Source organism: Gopherus evgoodei, chromosome 12 (genome assembly GCF_007399415.2).
Source record: "Gopherus evgoodei ecotype Sinaloan lineage chromosome 12, rGopEvg1_v1.p, whole genome shotgun sequence".
Lineage (NCBI taxonomy): Eukaryota > Metazoa > Chordata > Testudines > Testudinidae > Gopherus > Gopherus evgoodei.
Genome location: NC_044333.1, coordinates 4,044,877 through 4,063,325, shown reverse-complemented (window position 1 = coordinate 4,063,325; position 18,449 = coordinate 4,044,877). Strand labels below are relative to the sequence as shown.

General features: G+C 49.0%; 2 protein-coding genes across 2 annotated transcripts in view; both read left to right on the top strand.

Annotated features, from left to right (window-relative positions):
* AARS1 (alanyl-tRNA synthetase 1) overlaps nucleotides 1-11,164 on the top strand; it is a 39,140-nt gene extending 27,976 nt beyond the window's left edge. Inside the window, exons 20-21 of the mRNA XM_030582299.1 lie at nucleotides 1,775-1,888; nucleotides 10,248-11,164. Of these exons, the coding sequence (XP_030438159.1) occupies nucleotides 1,775-1,888; nucleotides 10,248-10,433 (300 nt within the window). The 3' untranslated portion in view covers nucleotides 10,434-11,164. The remainder of the gene's footprint in view (nucleotides 1-1,774; nucleotides 1,889-10,247) is intronic.
* A 1,016-nt stretch (nucleotides 11,165-12,180) lies between these two features.
* EXOSC6 (exosome component 6) lies at nucleotides 12,181-14,795 on the top strand. Its single transcript, XM_030582301.1, has one exon. The coding sequence runs from the start codon at nucleotides 12,181-12,183 to the stop codon at nucleotides 12,982-12,984; it is 804 nt and encodes a 267-aa protein (XP_030438161.1). The 3' UTR covers nucleotides 12,985-14,795.
* Nucleotides 14,796-18,449: the final 3,654 nt, after the last annotated feature.

Sequence of the window (18,449 nt, the reverse complement as noted above, 5' to 3'; positions counted from 1 at the left end):
CTTCTCTTCTCTATACTCAACAAACCCAGTTTTTAAAATCTTCCCACATAGCTGGTTTCTAGACCTTTAATCTTTTTTGTTGCTCTTCACTGGACTTTCTCCAGTTTGTTCACATTTTTCCGGAAATGTGGTGTCCAGAACTGGACACGGTACTCCAGCTGAGGCCTAATCAATGTGGAGTAGAGCAGAAGAATTATTGCTTGGGTTTTGGTTACAACACTCCTGCTGATGCAAAAAAAGCAAACATTCTGGGATACAACAGTGTTATACTGTTCACTTATATTTAGCGTGTGGTCCACTGTGACCCCCAAATTCCTTTTCGTAGTACTCTTCCTAGGTAATCATTTCCCATTCTGTATGTGTGCAACTGATTGTTCCTTCCTAAGTGAAGTACTTTGCATTTGTTCTTATTGAATTTCATCCTATATACTTCAGACCATTTCTCCAGTTTGTCCAGATCATTTTGAATTTTAATCCTATCCTCCAAAGCACTTGCAACCCCTCCCAGCTTGGTATCATCCACAAATTTTGTACATGTGCTCTTTCTGTCATCATCTAAATCATTGATGAAAATATTGAACAGAACTGGACCAAGAACTGATCCCTGTGGGACCCTATTTGATATGCCCTTTCATCTTAACTGTGAACCCCTGATGACTACTCTCTGGAAATGGTTCTCCAACCAGTTATGTACCCACCTTATAGCAGCTCCATCCAGGTTGTATTTCCCTAGTTTGTGAGACAGTATCAAAAGCCTTACTTAAGTCAAGATATACTACATTTCCCACTTCCCTCTATCCACAAGGCTTGTTACCCTGTCAAATAGAGCTATCAGGTTGGTTTGACACGATTTGTTCTTGACAAATCCGTGCTGTTACTTACCACCTTATTATCATCTAGGTGTTTTATAAAATGATTGCTTAGTTATTTGCTCCATTATCTTTCCATGTACTGAAGTTAAGCTGACAGGTCTGTAATTCCCCAGGTCACCTTTTTATAGCTTGGCACTATATTTGCCCTGTTCAGTCCTCTGGAATCTCTTCTATCTTCCATGACTTTTCAAAGATAACCACTAATGGCTCAGACTGCTCCTTGAGTATTCTAGATATAACTTTTTAGGTCCTGTAGGCTGCAACAGAAGATCTATCTGCCTGTGCAGGTTCCCCTTCACCCACCGCAAGCTGTATGCATGCTAAGGAGGTGGTCGTCTCCTCACTTTGTTCTGAGCAGCTCTCCCCTCCCCCCACTTGCAAACCATGGTTTCACTGGTTTTGTGGTTGAAGAGCTGCAGATTTGAGGCCTCAAGTGACCAGAGATGGGGAACTGAATGAGGCTGAGAGTTGCGTCTGGACTGGGGAGCTGGTCCAGCTCGAGAGTAGAGTCTGCATGGGCTTCAGAAGCACAGTGTTTCAAGCGGTGGCCTGGAGTGACTGGGACAAGCAGCCGCTGTTGCTGATGCAAACATGGAAGGCCATGTCAACTCTAGAGGATCCGTGCAGGCTACGCTGAACCCCTGAGAGTCTGAGAACTACAGAGGTGCTGCTCGCTGCTTCAAGGCAAAACGCATGATGAAGATCTTGATTTAGGATCTTGGCCTGGCAATGGCTTGTGTCAAATTATCTTCAGGGCCACTGGAGACCGTCCTGGCTGGGGCTGCAGAGTAATCTGTGTGGGAGCCTGCAATGTGCGGTGTATTCTGAGGCCAGGTGGAAGGTATGCTGGGATGGACTGGTTCTTGTCATGACGTTGTGTGTATATATGTGTCATTCCACAGGCCCTGAATGAATCTCTGAAGCTACTCAAGGCTTATTCCCCTCAGACTGCGGCCATGCTCTTCTCAGTGGATAATGAAGCTGGAAAGATCACCTGCTTATGCCAAGTACCTCAGGTAGTATCGTGTGTGTGCACCCATCCATGCGTCCACCCTGCAGCCATTCAAAAGGAGGGTTAGAGCACTCACCACCAGCTGGGGGCCACTACAGAATTCCTGCACCCTTCATGCACAGGGTATCTGTAATGGGGACTCCAGCATATAAGATGTGGGGTGCACCCCACTTGGGGTGCACAGAGGAAGGTTCAGTGGGGCCCAGGCTAGCTCCCCATGAGGGTTAGGGAGGGAGCGCCACACAGCCCCGCCCCACCCCAGCCGCACGCCAGCTCCTGGCCCCACTCCCAGCTGTCACCCCAGCCTCGGACCTCTTACTTACCTGTGACCCTTCCCCCTGAGAGCCATGGCCCCGCTCCTGACCCTGGCTCCAGGGTAGGGGGGTAGACGGGGTAAGGGGTGGTGCAACCCTGAAAAGTTTTTGGGGACCACTGTTGTAAGATGAGAGATCAAAAAATGGGAACAGACACTGACCCTTGCATTAGGATCCCATAAAACGGGCAGCTGCAACTGAGGAGAGAGGCTCTAGAGTATTACCTGGTGTTTCCTCGAATTCCTGTCCTCTTGCTCTGACTGCCCCCCTTCGGCCTTGCCCTGGCACCCAATGGCATATTCCAGTTTTTTGTTCTGTTACTGGTGCAAGTGCAGGGCTTCGCCTTACTACAAAGAGCAAAGCAAGAGTCTGAGCTTCCTGAGGTGACGTGCGCTGTAGATGCTGGAGCCAGGCATGGGTGTTGCAGAGTGGTGGGTGCGAACTCTGTGCAGCAAATATTCCATGACAGAGAGGTCCCTGCTGCTCCAGTGAGGAACGTGTCTACCGGCTGCTTTGCTTGGCACTCTTATTCTGTGCCAGTGGTCCCTAGGTCTGCCTGGGAGGAAATTGGGTCAGGCACAAGGTGTGGAAGGGATGCCCTACTGAAGAACAACTTCAGTAATTCAGTCCAATTTAAAGATAAACCTCCTGGGTAGTTTCAGGGCTATAAAATGGGGTTTATTCAGAAACAGCTATTCTGGAATAACGCCACATGCAGACATTCTTCATCTGGAATAAGAGTGCCTTGTTGTTAGTGTAATCTAACCCACTTTGAAAGCTGTTCCTGAAAAAAACTGTGTAGACAAGTCTTCAGACTGAAATCTCTCTCTCTGGATCAGGCCCAGGGCCATTTGTTAGATGAATTCCACTTACCTCTCTTCTTTTCCATGTTTCATGTGACACTCTCTTTCTCCACCCAACCGCACCCCACCCCACCCCAGTGTTCAGTTGGCTCTCACTTCCCTATCTCACTGATATTATCCTGTGTATATTGGGGCCCCGTGTCTCCTTCTCCCCTTTCACCCTGGGTGCTGTTTTTATAGACCATGTGAAGTACTAGGCTTAGTGTCCCCCAACCCCTCTTTCCTCTCTCCAGGATGTCTGTAATGTAAACCAGTGATTCTCAATCGGGGTATGCAGAGGTCTTCCAGGGATACAGTAACTCATCTAGATATTTGCCTAGTTTTACAACAGGCAACATAAAAAGCACTAGTGAAGTCAGTACAAACTAAAATTCTTCAAGTAGTGTCCTTGTGGGTGCTCCAGCTTAGGTGTTGGTGACTCCTTGCACCGCAGGTTGGAGATTTTAGGTAGCCATGCTGGGTTGGGTCGCACATGTGCAGCAGTCTCGTGGTGACGTTGGTGCCTCACGTAGCACGCGCGCACAACCCAACCCTTTCAGTTCCTCCTTAACCATCCTCGGCAGCAGACACTGCCTCTTCGGTGCTGCCTCTTCATTTTTCTCCTAGAAATGAATTAGTTTTAGATAGTTAATACATAGACTCTTTACTAGTTAGCTACTCAAAAAAATTTTTTTCTTGTGTGTGTATAGAGAGAGAGATTTTTCACTTGTTTACCAATTGAGAAACTTTAGTGGAAATTCGCCTGGATTTAAAAAATGTGAATCTTACCACGAGGTGATGCCTATCTCCAATGGCCATGTATCCTGTGCCCGTTGTTTGGGGGAGACCCATATCCCCCAAAAATGTGCTCATTGTAGCAGCCTAAAGGGTAGGGCGAAGCGTGACCGAGATCTCCGCCTCAAGATGATTTTGATGGAAAAATCTCTTCAGCCTCCTCAGGAAACCAAATCCACATCAGCAGAGGGCTTTATGAGCAAAACTGTCTATGAAGCGAGCTGTGACACACACACACTCACTCAAAAAGAAGAGGTCCCCGGCGAGGACGGTATCCTTGGTGCCGAGCTAATCTAGAGCAAGAGCCTTGGAGGCTCTGGAGCATCGTCCCCTTGCGGACCTCTGGTGAGCCCTGCTGCACCAACATGGAATCGAGACATCATGCCTCCCCCACGGCACTCACCACTCCAGTGCGGAACTTGGCACCAAGACCAGTGCTGCCACCATTGGCACAGACTCATTCGTCGGCACTGGCAGACGGACCGAGAATGGTGCCAAACGTCTCAACAAAGGTGGACCACAGTAATGAAATGACACCAAGCACATCTGCACCACCACAGTTTCTGCATCAGAAAGACATAGCGGTCTCATCGGTACCGTAGTCACTGTTGCTTGACACCAAGCAATCACCGGGCCAACGAACAGAGCAGCTCCTCACATGGCCTGCCTCATAGTCTCTCTACAGTGATGAAGAGGGAGGATGCACAGGGTAGCCAGTTCTCCTCCCAGCATTTTTTGCCTACGGAGAGGAGGCCTCCATGGGAAGCTGCCAGAACCAGTCGCTGCCAATCTCATGAGGTGCAGCAATGGTATGGGAACCCTGGCTCTGCCCACCACCACCTGTCCCTATGCAGTGGCCTCCCTGGGACCCCATGGCGGCATATAGACCCCACTATACTAATTGCTTTACCCCAGCCCGACAGGAAACTCATTCTCCTTCACCTTTCCCAAGCAGGGAAACATCAGAGGCACCCGAAGGGGTGGCAGAAGAGGAAGAAATTTCAGAACAGGAACAGAAAGGCATTTCACCAGCTCATAACTCATCTTCCTCACCTGATGAGGCCGTCATAATACTGCCTCCAACTACAACAGATGACCTGAAACAGTTTCAGGAACTCTTCCAAAGAGTAGTGGTCAGCCAGGACATTCTGCTTGAGGAGGTGCAAGAGAACCAGCACAAGCTGCTACAAATATTGCAGACATCTACGTCATCAAAAATTGCACTTCCTACCAATGATGCCATCATGGAGCTGGCAGAGAATATATGGCAGACCCCTGCAGCGGTACCACGTACCAGTAAAAGGGCTGACAGTAAGTATTTTGTACCAGCAAAAGGGATGGACTTTCTTTTCTCCTACCCACAACCCAACTCCTTGGTGGTTGAAGCTGCCAACTATCGCAGTGAACAACCCCAATTCTGCTACACCCCCCAGGATAAGGATCACAAAAGATTAGACCTTTTCAGTCATCGAGTGTACTCGTCAGCCACACTGCAATTCAGGTATCGGAGGGGTAGCCGTGTTAGTCTGCATCTGTAAAAAGCAACAAAGAGTCTGACAAAGTGGGTACTCACACACGAAAGCTTATGCTCTAATACGTCTGTTAGTCTATAAGGTGCCACAGGACTCTTTGTCACTGCAATACAGGGTCGCCAATTACTCAGCCCTCCTGGCAAAATACAACTTTGATAATTTAATTTAGCAAGCTGCAAGACTTTCTAGAGGCCCTTCCAGAGGACAAACGTCTCCAGTTCACTGCCATCATGAACACGGGACAGATAATTGCCTAGACACTGCTGCACGAACAATGGCCACAGCTGTCGTAATATGTAAAGCATCTTAGTACAGTCATCGGGGATCCCAAAAGAGCTCCAATTGAAGGTGGATAACTTTCTATTTGATCAGGAAAAGCTCTTCTGCACCAATGTGGATGAGGTCTTACACATGATGAAAGATTCTCGGGCCACTCTGTGCACATTAGGCAGATACACTCCGCCTAGTAAGCGACACTGGTATACACCATACCAGAAAGGTAGAGACACAGCTTTCCAACACTCACAACATCGGCAATTTGGTCACAACAGAACAATGTCCACAAAGATGTAGGGCTCCCCAAAACAAGTCCTCATATTCTCAACCATCTGCAACCAAGCCACAGTTTTGAAGTCTTGGTTAAGGGTCCGAATGACCTCCCCCACAATACAGCACTGCTAGACACTCCTACACCAACTTTTGGGCACCGCCTGTGCCCATTTTACTATGCTTGGGCAGCAACAACAATGAACCAGTGGGTACTAGAGATCATAAGATCGGGTTATGCCATCCCCGTCCCTCTTCAGGGACCCTTCTCACGAGCACTTTTTACAACAGGAAGTGAACCATCTCCTACAATTTGGTGCTGTGGAGCAAGTTCCAAATCAATACAAAGGGAAGGGTTTTTACTCCCATTATTTTTTCATCAAAAAGAAAATTGGCGGATGGAGACCCATCTTAGACCTTCAGAAAGAAGCTCAACAAATTTGTGCGCAGTCATAGATTCAAGATGGTCATACTGGTCACAATTATCTCTACCCTAGACAGGAGGGACTGGTTTTCAGCCCTTTATTTCCAAGATGCCTATTTCCATATTACCATACACCCGGCTCACAGATGATTCTTAAGATTCACTGTAGGGTGAGAGTACTACCCTTTGGTACCCTTTCAACTGCCCCTCGAGTTTTTTCAAAAACCCTTGTTAGTGACGTGGCCCACTCACAAAGGAGAGGAGTGATGATCTTCCTGTACCTAGACGATTGTCTACTGAAAGGTACGACTCGGGAATAGGCGACGCACATGGTACAGACAACCATCAAACTGGTCCACACACTAAGGTTACAGATAAATATACAGAAATCTACTCTGAACCCAACCCAACAACTGGAATTCATCAGGGCCTACTGCGATTCCACACAGGCCAGAGCCATGCTGTCCAACCACAGGTTCATAAATATAACTAATTTCATATTGACAGTCACCTGCAGCCCACGAACGTTTGTGAGGACTTATCTACAACTATTAGGTTGTATGGCGGCCACAATATTCGTCGTGCACCATGTGAGACTACATGGGCCTACAGGGCTGGCTGAGCCCTGTGTACAAGCCCAGCAAACACTCTAAACAAGAAAGTGACAGTACCCTCATAGGTCGTTATGTGAGTACACTGGTGGACAAAACCAGAAAACGTCTGCATAGGGATCCCTTTCCAACAGGGCCCTCCTTCAGTAATAATCACGACTGACACGTCCCTGATAGGATGTGGTGCTTACTTAGACCAACACACCATACAAGGCAGGTGGTCAGCAACGGAAACTCAGCTCCACATCAATCTCCTGGAGCTCCGAGCGGCATACAATGCGTGTTGACGCTTCCTCCCAATCATACAGAACAAATCAATCTGCTTACTAACAGACAACATAGCATGCATGTTCTATATCAGTCAACAAAGAGGAGCTCGCTCCTATTCTCTCTGCACAGAAGCCCTGAAATTGTGGAACTAGTGCATTCACCACAACATAACCATTGCGGCATCACCTTCCGGGGTGTCAGAACACAACAGCAGACAGGTTAAGCAGACACTTCTCCGAGGAACACCAATGGGAAATACACGACTGTCCTCAGACTGTTATTTCAAAAAATGAGGCTATCCATCCATAGACTGTTTGCAGCAGCAGCAAAGCACAAGTGCCCACTCTTCTGCTCCAGAGGGGGACTAGCACCCAAATCACTCGGGAACACCTTTCTCATATCATGGAATACATTGCTCCTGTATGCATTCCCATCGATACCTCTCATCCCCTGAGTTATTCATAAGATACAGGCCGACAGAGCACACATCATTCTGATTGTTCCCATTTGGCCCAGACAGACTTGGTTCCCTTACCTGTCTGCCTAACAGTGAGTGCTTCATGACCTCTTCCATTGTAGATGGATCGCCTCTCACAGAATGGAGGCTGGACTCTCCACCTCAAAGCATGGCTCCTACATGGTTCCAACATAGCTAATTGGACTGTTCAAAAAGCGTGAAACAGCTGTTTGTTAAATAGCAGCAGGAGATTTAGCACTTGACATACCTACCTCTAGAAATGGAAGAGATTCTCACTGATGCCGACAAAAACTAACTGCAGTCACGGCACCTCTACTGATCATATTGAATTACATCTTAGAACTCAAAAGAATGGGGCTTAGCCATAAGCTCAGTCAGAGTACACCTAGCAGCCTTTACAACCTTTCACCATAAGGTGGAGGGAATGTCAGTCTTCACTCACCCAACCACTAGATGCTTCCTCGTTGGTATACAGAACATACGCCCAGAAGTCCAACAACCGGCACCACCAGGGGACTTGAATCTTGTACCAAATGCCTTATAAGAGCACCTTTTGAACCACTGGCAACCTGTTCTCTCCTTCATATGTCTATGAAAGTTGCGTTTTTGGTAGCGATCACATCAGCCAGATGAGTCAGCGAAATCAGGGCACGTATGGCTGAACCTCCTTACACTGTGTTCACTAAAGACAAAATCATCATACAACCACAACCAAAATTTTTACTGAAAGTAGCAACATCCTTTTATGTAAATCAAACCATATACCTGCCCACATTTTACCCTAAACCACACAGGGACACACAAGAGGTTGCCGTACATACACTAGATGTCAGACGAGCCAAAGCGTTCTATTTAGACAGAACCAAACTCCTTCCGCGAAGTCCCAAGACTGTTTATCTCCATAACAGAATGCTCCAAGGGCTGGGCAGTATTGACCCAGAGACTATCTAAATGCAGCGCTACCTGTATCCAGCTTTGCTACCAGTTGCACAACAAGGAACCTCCACCCAGGCATCCGATCCTATTCTACCTGTGCCATGGCTATATCCATAGCCTTCCTGAACAATGTCCCTCTAATCGATATATGTAGGGCAGCTGAGTGGGCATCAGAGCACACCTTTGCAAAACACTCTGCCATCACTCAGTGTGCTTTCTCAGATGCTATACTAGGCCTTACTGTGCTCTGCTACAGCATACAACTCCCAAGCCCCTACCGTCCACAGTGGGGCACTGCTTTACAGGCACCTAAGGTGGAGCACTCACAGAGATGCTACTTGAAGAAGTAGTTATTCACGTTGTGCAGTAATGATGGTTCTTCGAGATTTGTGTCCCTGTGGGCGATCCACTACCTGCCCTCCTCCCCTCTACTTCGGAGTTCATACATTGAGCTCCGCAGTAAAGAAGGAACTGAAAGGATTGGGTCATACACATGCTACATGAGGCGCCCAACAGCACCGAGAGACGACTACTGTGCATGCACGACCCGACCAAGCACTGCTATCTAAAATCTCCGATTTGCAGTGCAAGGACGCACCGACACCTGATGTGGAGCACCCACAGGGGGACACATCTCGAAGAACCAGTGTTACTGCACAAGGTAACTACTTCTTTCATACAGACAATGACTTGTTTATACTACTCTATATACTATACACTGAAAGGTAAGTACAAGGAAGTATTTCTTTACACAACGCACAGTCAACCTGTGGAGCTCTGTGCCGGAGGACATTGTGAAGGCCAAGACTATAATGGGGTTCAAAAAAGAACAAGATAAATTCATGGAGGATACATCCATCAATGGCTGTTAGCCAGGATGGGCAGGGGTGGTGTCCCTAGCCGCTGTTTGCCAGAAGCTGGGAATGAGTGACAGGGAAAGGATCACTTGATGATTGTCTGTTCTGTTCATTCCCTCTGGGGCACCTGACACTGGGCACTGTCAGAAGACAGGATACTGGGCTAGATGGAGGGATAACTCAGTGGTTTGAGCATAGGCTGCTAAATCCAGGGTTACGAGTTCAATCCTTGAGGGGGTCAATTTAGGGATCTGGGGCAAAAATCTGTCTGGGGATTAGTCCTGCTTTGGGCAGGGGGTTGGACTAGATGACCTCCTGAGGTCCCTTTCAACCCTGATATTCTATGATGGACCAGTGGTCTGACCCAGTATGACTGATCTTACATTCTGAATATTTATATTCCTATAGATTTTTTTTTTATAATTATATGGTCAAAATGAGAAAGTAAGCAATTCTTCAGTACTAGTGGCTGTGACACTTGGATTTTTATGTCTGATTTTGAAAGCAAGTAGTTTTTAGATGAGGCAAAACTTGGGGTATGCAACACAAATCAGACTCCTGAAAGGAGTACAGTAGTCTGAGCCACTGATGTAAACAACGAGGGGGGCTCTTGCCTGCCTGGAAGAGACAGCTCCTTCAACCCCTGGCACTGTCAGCCACAGCACAGAGCCTGGAAATCCTGCCTTCTCCCAGCAGTCACTGAATTGACTCTAAACCTTGCTATCTTTATAATAATCTGAACTCTTTTGCTTTTCCAGGAGGCAGCCAACAAGGGCCTGAAGGCCAGCCAGTGGGTGCAGGAGGTGTCGGGGCTGATGGATGGCAAAGGTGGTGGGAAAGATGTCTCTGCCCAGGCTACGGGCAGGAATGTTGGCTGCTTAGAGGAGGCTCTGAAACTGGCCACAGACTTTGCTAAGCTCCACCTGGGCGAGTTGAAGAACTGACCTAATGCCCCTGCACTGGCTCATGGCACATAAGGGAATGCTCTCAACTCCCTCCTCATTCTCATCAGCCTGGCTGATAGGTTACCGTTTACTCTAGTGGAGACTGCGGAGACAGAGGCTGCATGTCATTCCTTCTGAATCCATCTGCTTGAGGCATTAGCAGACTAAAAGCAGAATCATGCCGTAGTGCTCAAAACAAGGGACAGAGAGCCAGCAACTTGTGTCCTAATCCGGCTCGGAGGTCTCCTGCTGTAGCCTTGGTTAAGTCACTTCACTTTTGCCCGTCTGTCGCTGTTCCTTGTGTAAAATCAAGCTGATAATACTGACCTACTTCCGAGGGCTGCTGTGAGGATTAACTAATTATTGTAAAGTCTGTAAAGCACAGTCCAAGGTGCTAAATATTGTCAACCTTCTAAAATAAATTAAGATGCATCAAGGCAAGAGTCTGCACATACCAACCCCCACCTCCCTTCCTGTTACCACCACTGGAAGCATGAGCTGTAATGAGAATGGGAGTGGGAGCTAGGATCCAAGCTGCTAGAGTATTTTGTCCCTCACCACTGTTACCCATCTGTGGATAATGTGGGAAGCTCTTAACTCAGTTCATTGACAATATTAATGTGTTAATTTAAGCTGCTGTAGCTATATCTCCTGCCTTTAGCTGGGCAAACGTACCTCTGCTTGGAACTGTGAGCAGTAGGCTCAGTGTTAATAAAATGACACACAGAGTGAGTGTTGTGAATTGAAAGGCTTATTCATGAAAAATTAAGTTGCCATTTTGATTTGCTGAGGGAACTTAGTGTGAGAGCACCTTGTTAATCAGATATTCGGTCCTTTGCAGTAGTGCCTGCTGCTGGCAAAATTTGCCAAGAACAAGTTCATGAATCCAATGGATCATTTGGCCTAAAAACTGCTTTTCACTGTGCACCTGGAGAGATAGGGAAAGGAGCAGTGTAGGCAGAGAGGCTTGCACCAGGGCCAGGGGAAGGGTTGGAGGGTGGCTTCTCCCTAGCATGACCTTAGTGCCCCTTGCCCTGTAATATCTTGGAAGGGCCTTATGCTGCTTCCCTTATGAATCAGACACCAGGCTTCCATAAAGGAGAAACGGAGGGATGAGGAAAGGAAGAATGAAGCACAGGAAACCAGAGCGAGGATAGCCCCATAGATACTTTATAAATGTATGCCAGGGCTTGAGTCAGCCTCCAGCAACCTAACCCAAACCAGCATAAGCCCCATTTTGTGCTGGTGTAGTGCATGCATGGGAGAGGTTAGCACTGATGTAATTGGGTCAGTTTAGTTAGGGGTGCCCGCTTGGAAAGATCCAGAGCTGTCCTGTGTCCCCAGCAGGAGGGAGCCCAGCTTCATAGGGAAGTAGGGGCTAGGCAGGGTGTTGGATTGCAGAGGAGTGACTGTGTCTGGCCCCAGACCACCCAGCTAGCCTGTAATTCTCCCTGAAGTGCTGCCCCTGGTGTGGCTGGAGAAGGGCCAGTCTGGGCACAGCACCTGGAAGACTTGTCCCCGTCTCTGTCAGCACCGCCGCCAGGCTAGACAGCAGCTCAGCGCAGCGGGGCAAGGCCTGCAAGGGGGCCGGGCTCAGGGCGGGCCCAGCCCGGGGGAGGGGCGCTGCCTCGGCTGGGCGGCTCCGTCCCAGGGCAGGGCGGGCCGGGGCGGGCCCGCGCTAACCCCCCCACCCCCGGCCGGCCGGCCCCGCCCCTTCTGGCGCCGCGGGCGGAGCGCACGAGCCGCCATGGCGCTGGACCACCGGCGCGTGCCGGGCCCCGAGGAGTCGCAGGCCCCGCTGCTGTACGCGGTGCCCGGCCAGGCGGCCCCGGAGGCGCCGGGCCGGGAGGCGGCGGCGCTGCGGCCGCTGCTGGCGCGGGCCGGGCTGCTGAGCCAGGCCGAGGGCTCGGCCTCCCTGGAGCTGGGCGGCGGCACCAAGGTGCTGTGCGCCGTGCGCGGGCCGCGGGAGGCGGCCGAGGGCCGCGGCCGGCTGCTGTGCGAGTTCCGCCGCGCGCCCTTCTCCGGCCGCGGCGCGCGCCCGCGGCCCGGCCCCGCCGCCGCCGCCCGCGAGCGCGAGCTGGGCCTGGCGCTGCAGGAGGCGCTGGCGCCGGCCGTGCGCCTGGCGCGCTACCCGCGCGCGCGCCTGGAGCTGACGGCGCTCGTGCTGCAGGACGGCGGCTCGGCGCTCGCGGCCGCGCTCTCCGCCGCCGCCCTGGCGCTGGCCGACGCGGGCGTGGAGATGTTCGACCTGGTGGTGGGCTGCGGCCTGTGCCGCGCGCCCGGGCCCGGCGGCGCCTGGCTGCTGCAGCCCAGCGAGGCCGAGGAGCGCGCGGCCGCCGCCCGCCTCACCGTGGCCCTCATGCCCGGCCTCAACCAGGTGGCCGGGCTGCTGGGCAGCGGCCAGGGCGGGCCGCCCGAGAGCTGGGCCCAGGCCGTGCGCCTCGGCCTGGAGGGCTGCCAGCGCCTCTACCCGCTGCTGCGCCGCAGCCTGCTGCGCAGCGCCGAGCGCCGGGCGGCCGAGGGCCCGCGGGCCGGGGGGGCCAGCGCCTGAGCCGCGCCGGGCCCGGCCCCATCCCTTCCCCAGGGAAACTGATCCCATCCCCGGTCCTCCAGGATGAACAGGGTATGGGGTAGAGATAATCTGGGGGGGGTGTCCCAGCAGCCCCCCCTTTCCAGAGTAATCTGGGGGGTGTCCCAGCAGCCCCCCCTTTCCAGAGTAATCGGGGGGGGGTGTCCCAGCAGCCCAGCACCCCCCTCCCAGAGGTAATGTGGGGGATCCCAGGAGCACCCCTCTCCCAGAGGTAATCTGGGGGTGCCAGTGGCAAATCTGATGTGAGATCAATCTCCCCTCGCTGCTGGGGAGCAGGGCAGCAGACCCCCCCCAAAGCTAGTTGAGACCTGCCCCACTGCTGGGGGGGAGCAGAGCCGCAACCCCACCCTCCTGCTGCTGGACTGCTAAGGGGACTGAATAATTGAACCACGGAGCAGCGGCACCTCCAAAGGAAAAGCCCCACTGGGATCCAACAAGGGGGCAATGTGACCAGAGCCCCAGGCTGCTGCTGGGGTTGCTCCACTCAGCAAGGAAAAGTGAGCCGATTTGGGGCCTATCTACCAAGGGGAGCACATCAGAGACATTTCCACTGGGGATTGAGCAGCCCTTATGCCCTGAGGATAATTCTGCACCAGCATGATAGCAAAATTGTGGACATTTCAATCGAAATTGGAACTGAAAACAGGAAGCGGACTCTGGAGATTGAACATATGGAGGGATTTTTTTTTCTTTTCTTCTCAACTCCAGTACTGAGTGGGGAGAGCTGGAGACATGTTGTAGAAGAGACTTTACAGATGGGAGTTAACACTGCGGAAGTTATAGAAACTGTGGCAAACCTTAGGGCAAGTCCCCCACACCCAGTGACACTCTGTGCCCATGGCAGCTATCATCCGCCATACTCTTAAGTGTTTTTTTAAATATCAGAAATGGTTTTTGTACTTTATGGTTAATACAATTCAGCAGATGCCACTGAGATATGAACTGGGTTTTGCAGGTTGTTGGTTCATTTCAATGATATTTTGGTGTGTAGGAATGTATTTAGTGTGTGCTCCAGAAAAAAACTGCCCCTCCTGCCTTAGATTATTAAAAGGTTTCTGTTGGCTCCTAACTGATTGCTAGGATATGGCAAGAAATACTGCTGTCAGCAGACATCTGTTTTATTGGATGGTTTGAAATGTTTTTCTATGATTTTTTTGTGACATTTGTTGATTATATCTTAACTCTTCCCCTAAAAATCGAGACTGCATTTTTCATGGTGTTCATTTCACTTTCCCTCAAAATCGAGGGACTCATGCTAGTGTGATTATTTTGGTTTGATCTGGCCCTTTTTTGTTACCTCTCTGGTTAAAACTGATCAGTAGGGGTCCTTTACTGTCTGTCAGTGGCACCTCTGCAAATTAAGCAATTAACTCAAATTCTCCATACAATGGACATGTACTAATGCAGTTTTTTTTCTTTCTGTGGGCTTCATTACACTTGTATTCTTTTCATGTTGCACGCAAAGCATTGTTAATTGCCCACAATAGGAAGAACTGGTAATGAGATCCTTCATGCTGAATGTGCTGTTATAGTGTAACTCACCCAACCCCTGGATTGTATTGATTTGAGGGATGTGTTCCAGACACAAGTGATGATGAAAGGGTTTGGTTGTAATGCTTTGTGACTAAAATGTGTTCAACAGTCAGAAACCACTTCCCAGTAAAATCCAGTGCATATATAAGACCTATTTGTAATTCACCACCAAAGATAATTGTTAAGATGGGAAACATTTGTATATGATAATACATCTTCTTACTGTGAAGTTCACTTTTTCCTGGCTTTGATCTGTGTATCTTAATTCATCCGCTCCGTTTTAATGGCCTTTTGATGAGAACATTTTCTAAGTAAAATCTGTGTTGGTGAAAAGTGCCAGGTCCCCAGCCTTGCAGACCATAATCCACACATCAGATACAGTATAGGTAGGGGCAGTGCTAGCTTTCACCTACTGCCCACTCTCCAGCTCTGAGCCATGGAGGTCACCTCTAGTGTGGAAAGGGTAGCTTTCTGCGTATCAGCCTCTACTCATATGGAAAAGGGGAATTATCTAAAACTTTGCTTTAGAAACTGGATTGACAACAAATTTCACCACGGTTACTGAACAGCACATTGTAACAGCTGGGCTGGGTTTGAGTCTTGTTCTGGAGGGGAAGGCATTACAGCTGTTAGTGTTTATGCAGAGGTGTAGATGTTATTGTTCTCTCTTAAATGGAAATGAGATGACTAAGGGGGATATGATTGAGGTCTATAAATTCATGATTGGTGTGGAGAAAGTAAATGTGTTATTTACTACTCATAACACAAGAACTATAGGTCACTAAATGAAATTAATAGGCAGCAGGTTTAAAACAAACACAAAGTATTTTTTTTTTCACACCATGCACAGTCAACCTGTGGAACTCGTTGCCACAGGATGTTGTGAAGGCCAAGACTATAACAGTTCAAAAAAGAACTAGATAAATTCATGGAGGACAGGTCCATCAATGGCTATTATCCAGGATGTGCAGGGATGGTGTTCCTAGCCGCTGTTTGCCAGAAGCTGGGAATGTGTGACGGGCTGGATCACTTGATGATTACCTGTTCTGTTCATCTCCCCTGGGACACCTGGCATTGGCCACTGTTGGAGGACAGGATACTGGGCTAGATGGACCTTTGGTCTGACCCATTATGGCTGTTCTTATGGGCCCCCATCATAGTAGTATTTGAGCACCCCACAGTGTTTAAAGTTTTTATCCTCCCAACACGCCTCAGGGGATAGGGAAGTGCTCTTATCAAGAGACATAGCCTGGTTTCGCTGCTAGAAATGTGTGTGTTTCTGTCGAGATAGCCATCTTGGTGTGAAATCCTGTGGCAGGTAAGGCACCTTAGTTTTACTTTGATGTAACTAACCAAGGTCAGCCCCATGGTGCAGGGGTATTGGGTTGATCTTGACTAGCTACCTTGAGGTACAAACATAACTGTGCTTTGTCTCCTAGACTTTTACATGGAGGGAGCTAACGAGTAGCAATCACAGTGTAAAAACCATCTGTTTTTGCAGTGAAGACCTAAGTGAGTCTAGTGGAGCAGGGAATTGAACCCAGGTGTCCTGGATGACATCGTAACAATTAGGCCATCCTTCCTCTCTTATCTAGCAACTGTTTCTCACTGGCAGAACAGCATGCTAACTTACCCCAGGCAAAGGCTTACAAAGTAGAATGCAAGGCTGACTTTTAAACTTTATAAAATGCTTTGGGCTGAGGAGGGAGACATCAGTCTGATATTGGCTTGAATTATGTGCTGTCACAGCTGCCTTCCAGAAAGATTGATTATTGGTTGGACATGGAGGTAATAGTAGAGGGCTTGTGCAAAACTCTTTAAGCTTATTTGCTGATCTTTAGTTATAGACACTATTGGTTGTAGCTCTGGGCTGAAGACAAGCTAGAGCAGAGGTTGGCAACCTTTCAGAAGTGCTGTGCCGAGTCTTCATTTATTCACTCTAATTTAAGGTTTCGCGTGCCAGTAATACATTTTAATGTTTTTAGAAGGTCTCTATAAGTCTAGAATATGCAACTAAACTATTGTATGTAAAGTAAATAAGGTTTTAAAAATGTTTAAGAAGCTTCATTTAAAATTAAATTAAAATGCAAAGCCGCCCCTGGACCGGTGGCCAGGACCCAGGCAGTGTGAGTGCCACGGAAAATCAGCCCACGTGCTGCCTTCGGCACGCGTGCCATGGGTTGCCTACCCCTGAGCTAGAGAGTACCGTGAATGAACATGGATCGGGGTGGAAGACAGATGATTTAAAGTGTCTGAATTTCTCTCCCCTGGGGTGAGTGGTGAGTTGTAACTAGTACCAGAAATCGAGCAGAGCTGCAGCAGGCAGGATGCTTTGAGTTAAGGGTTGTTTTAGAGAGCTCTTGATTCATTTGTCAGCTGATGGTTGCTAGGAAATAGGGTGGAAGAAGGTAATTATTAACCTTTTTGTTACCTAGCAGTTGATACACTGAGCTGGAAGCACTCTGCATCAAGGCCTCTGTACTGGTGTCAGGGCAAGAGGTGGCATGAAATGAGGAAAGAGGAGCCCCTCTAAGGTGAGGGCCAATGTCCCTTACCAAGGTAAATTGGAGAAGCATAGGGTTAAGTGAACTAAAGAGACATAGGCCAGCATTATGTGCTAGCACTCCTGACTGTGCCTTCTAAAAGTCGGTCTAGACTGCGGATAGATCCAGCTGTCCCTGATCTCCATAAGGCTGGAGGTAGGTAGATAGTGCTATGTATGGAGAGTGACCGATCCTTTCCCCAGGGTGGGGCTGGGTTCTAGGAAGTCCTTGGCCAGTGACTGATATGTCCCTCTTTAAGCAGAAAGGCCAGTTGATAAAGACAAATAATAAATCTTTGCTGTGTAGCACAGTCTCAAAGCACAACCCCTCTGTGAGGGAGGTAAAGGATGTGACTAGCCAAGTGGCATCTGGTGGGGATGTTGAAGGTTCGATAGAGGGACACGCTTCCTCTCACAGTTCAGCAGTGGAAAGCGGTTAGCTGTGCTGTAGTGAGGGAACAGGAAGAGGACACTAAAATGACACTCTGCTTGTCAGGTTTAAGAAAACGTAACCACAGACTATGGTCTGTTCTGTCTGTAAGCTCTGGCATCTCTACAGTTTGTCCATAAATCTCCATTACCTACTAGGTCCAGCTCAATTTCTAGTCACAAGTGAACAAATCAAAGCGAGCCATATACAATGCTATAGGTGGACAAGGGAGATAATGAACAGCATCTAATTAGAGCAATAACTTGTACACAAACTATCGGGCCACAAAAGTTTCCTTCCTTGGGTCAAAAACTGTATATATTATTAGCTCAATTAGGTATCGCAGAGGAAGCTAGCTATTGCACTCAATATCATGCTACCCACCTTGTCTATTTATTCTCCAGGCTCAAGAAAGCTATACACATTTTTTGCCAATCAGTATATGTAGAGCAGCCCAGTGGGCTACCAAACAGCAACCTCTTGTAGCCATATGTTTACTGGGAAACCACTGGGGTTCTTAGAGTGCTTGTTCATGTCATTAGGTGTGCATGGCAGCCGGAAAGTTTTTCCCCTAGCAGTATTGGTCAGGTCGGCTCAGGCACCCCTTGGGGTCATGCCTTTATGGTGCTGGATATAGGGCCCTGCTGAGTGCCACCTCCTACCGCCTGTGACTGTTAACCAGAACTTTCGCTCTTGCTTTGGCAAGCATCTAGCAGTCGTAGTGTCGTTCTCGTGTATAGTTAGTTTACATAGTGGTTAGTAGTAGTAAGTAGTTTTACACGTAAGTTTTACGACACAGAAGGGAAGAGATCAGTGCCTCAAGTTAATCCTCATGGACCTCGGCTCAAGAGTCGTGTCGACTCCTGCCCCTACATGGGGCCAGTCGAATCCAGGCCCTCATCTGTCATCAGTCAGTGAGGG